Genomic DNA, 2,165 nt, shown 5'->3' on the forward strand with positions numbered 1-2,165 from the left:
TCACGAGCTCAGCACGACGCCTAGCTCTAGTAGCAGCCTCACGAACCGCGAGTGCAGCTCGATGAAGAAGTCGGGCAGGCCCACCAGCTCAGCTAGGCCGCGCGCCTTGAGGTTGACGCCGCCGCCGCCGTACCCGCCGCCCATGCGCCGCGAAAGCCCGCCCATGCCGCCGGACAGGAACCCGCTGCCCGTCATGTTGCCGTTTTCAGGCTGGCTCTGCGATGGGTGCTGCTGCTGCTGCTGCGCGTGCATGCCACCACCGCCGTACATGGCGGCGCCGCCGGCCGACAGCGGGCTGCTGGCGGCGCTCGAGTCGTTGGCGTAGCGCTCTGCCTCTGCCTCGGCGAGCCCCTGGATCCAGGCGGCCAGCTCGCGGAAGGCGTTGGAGATGAAGGTGAAGGTCTTCATGGCCAGGCGCTCGCGGTGCGTCGACAGCGCCAGGAAGGCGTAGACGCGCTTGTGGCCCCGCGCGTGCACGTCCGGGATCCGGAAGATGTACGCCGTCGTGTACCCCGCGCCCGGGTCGCCGAAGAAGATGGGCCCGCCCGAGGCGGCCGCGCCGGGGCTGTGCGTCGTCACGAAGCCTGGCGTCGAGGGCGAGGCCGTCGGCGTGTTGCCTGTGTTGGTCGCTGTGCCGCGCGGTAGGGTCTCGAAGGACAGGGTCCGGATGCAGGATGCGCGGACGATGGAGAAGGAGGACGGGACCACGGGCTCGTGCGTCGAGGTGTAGTCCAGGTAGTGGGTGTGGCCGTTCGCCGGGGAGGATGAGCTTGCGCTCGACCGGGATGTGATCGACGTGACGGTTCCTGTCCTGCGATGGTTTGGTCTCCGCGGCGGCACATCGTCATCATCAGAGACTGTGGAGGTGGAATTGGGTGGTGAAGCGTCTCCTGGCACGCCATTGCCGTACACGCGAGCGTAAGGTGCTCTTGTGCGCAACGTTGGCCCCGTGTCCGCCTCCCCTTCTTTTGACCTGCTCTCTTGCCGTTTGGGCAGGGTGAGGGCGCAGTTATCGCATGGACCGGCCCGGCGCATGACAGTCTCGTCATATGTCCTCCTGTAACTTGACTCACGGCGCGCGTGCGATGCTCCCGTTTGTGGCGAGTCTGACGTGTACCTAGGGCTGACCGGTGGCGTGTCTACCGCCGAGGCAGATGCGATCTGGGTTGCGCGGCGGAGGGCAGAACGGTTGACGGGCGGGTCCTGCTCGGAAGCAGGCGTGGACGAGCTGCGTTTGCTGTCGATGTCGAGCCTCCTTAGGGCCTCGGTGATGGCGGCGCCAGAGTGGATGGTGGACGTTGGGGTGCTGGCGCTGGAACGTGGCCGGTCGCTGTTCGCATAGGGGGCCTCGTCATAGCATGCGCTGCATGGGACGGGCAGGCCCTCGGTGACCATCAACGGAGTGGGGCCGTGGACATCACAGTAGTGCGCCAGACATAACTGGACACCGGATATTAATATCATGATGTTGAGTCTAGCCAGGCATGCGGACCATGCCGCGAGAAACAAAGACGACAAGAGGGGGATAAGGAGAGGACAGTCGAGTCAGGCAAGGCGCTAAAGAGCGAGAACAGAGCGGCCAGCAGAGGACAACGACGTGGGTATTTAAGAAAAGGATGGAGTGTAGTGGAGGGTGTAGTGAGGTGTGAGGTGTCTGGTGTGTGTGTGGAGTTTGGTAATCAAGTCGAAGGGGCGTCAGATGTCAGACAGACGGATATAAGGTTTGGATGCCGTCTTATTAGTCGCAAGGGGGATATGCCAGAGAAACTCCGGAACAATTTCCATGACCGCAGCGACGCAGTTTGAAGGAGGTGCACGTCAGCGAGAAGCAAGGCAATAGGGCAGGTTCCGGGTGCCAGAACCCATGTGTCTCACTGCGCATTCCAATGATGCGACTTGGGAGCGTGAGCTGGTTGCCCGGGCGTTGACGCAGGTTGATGGAGGGCAAAGGGCAGGGCGAGGCGAGGCGAGGCGGTGAGGCGGTCAAGGAGAGCATGCAGCAGAGGAGGGTAGGGTAAGGGGGTACGTAGCTGGCAAAAGAAAATAAAAAAGCCAGCAAAAGCAGTACCAGCTGCACCACCAGCAGCAGGAGAAGCGTGGGATGACAAGCAGGGTAGGGTGAATGGATGCGGATGAATGGGGGTCACACCAAGGCGCCTCGCTGG

General features: G+C 63.0%; 1 protein-coding gene across 1 annotated transcript; it reads right to left on the reverse strand.

Moving 5' to 3' along the window:
* On the reverse strand, nucleotides 1-1,395 carry J7T55_003667 (uncharacterized protein; the record flags this gene model as incomplete). Its single annotated transcript, XM_053143002.1, has 1 exon — nucleotides 1-1,395. One exon carries the CDS (start codon nucleotides 1,393-1,395, stop codon nucleotides 1-3), a length of 1,395 nt encoding a protein of 464 aa, XP_052993916.1.
* Nucleotides 1,396-2,165: the final 770 nt, after the last annotated feature.

Source organism: Diaporthe amygdali (assembly GCF_026229845.1).
Source record: "Diaporthe amygdali strain CAA958 chromosome Unknown NODE_13_length_1014660_cov_65_381101, whole genome shotgun sequence".
Lineage (NCBI taxonomy): Eukaryota > Fungi > Ascomycota > Sordariomycetes > Diaporthales > Diaporthaceae > Diaporthe > Diaporthe amygdali.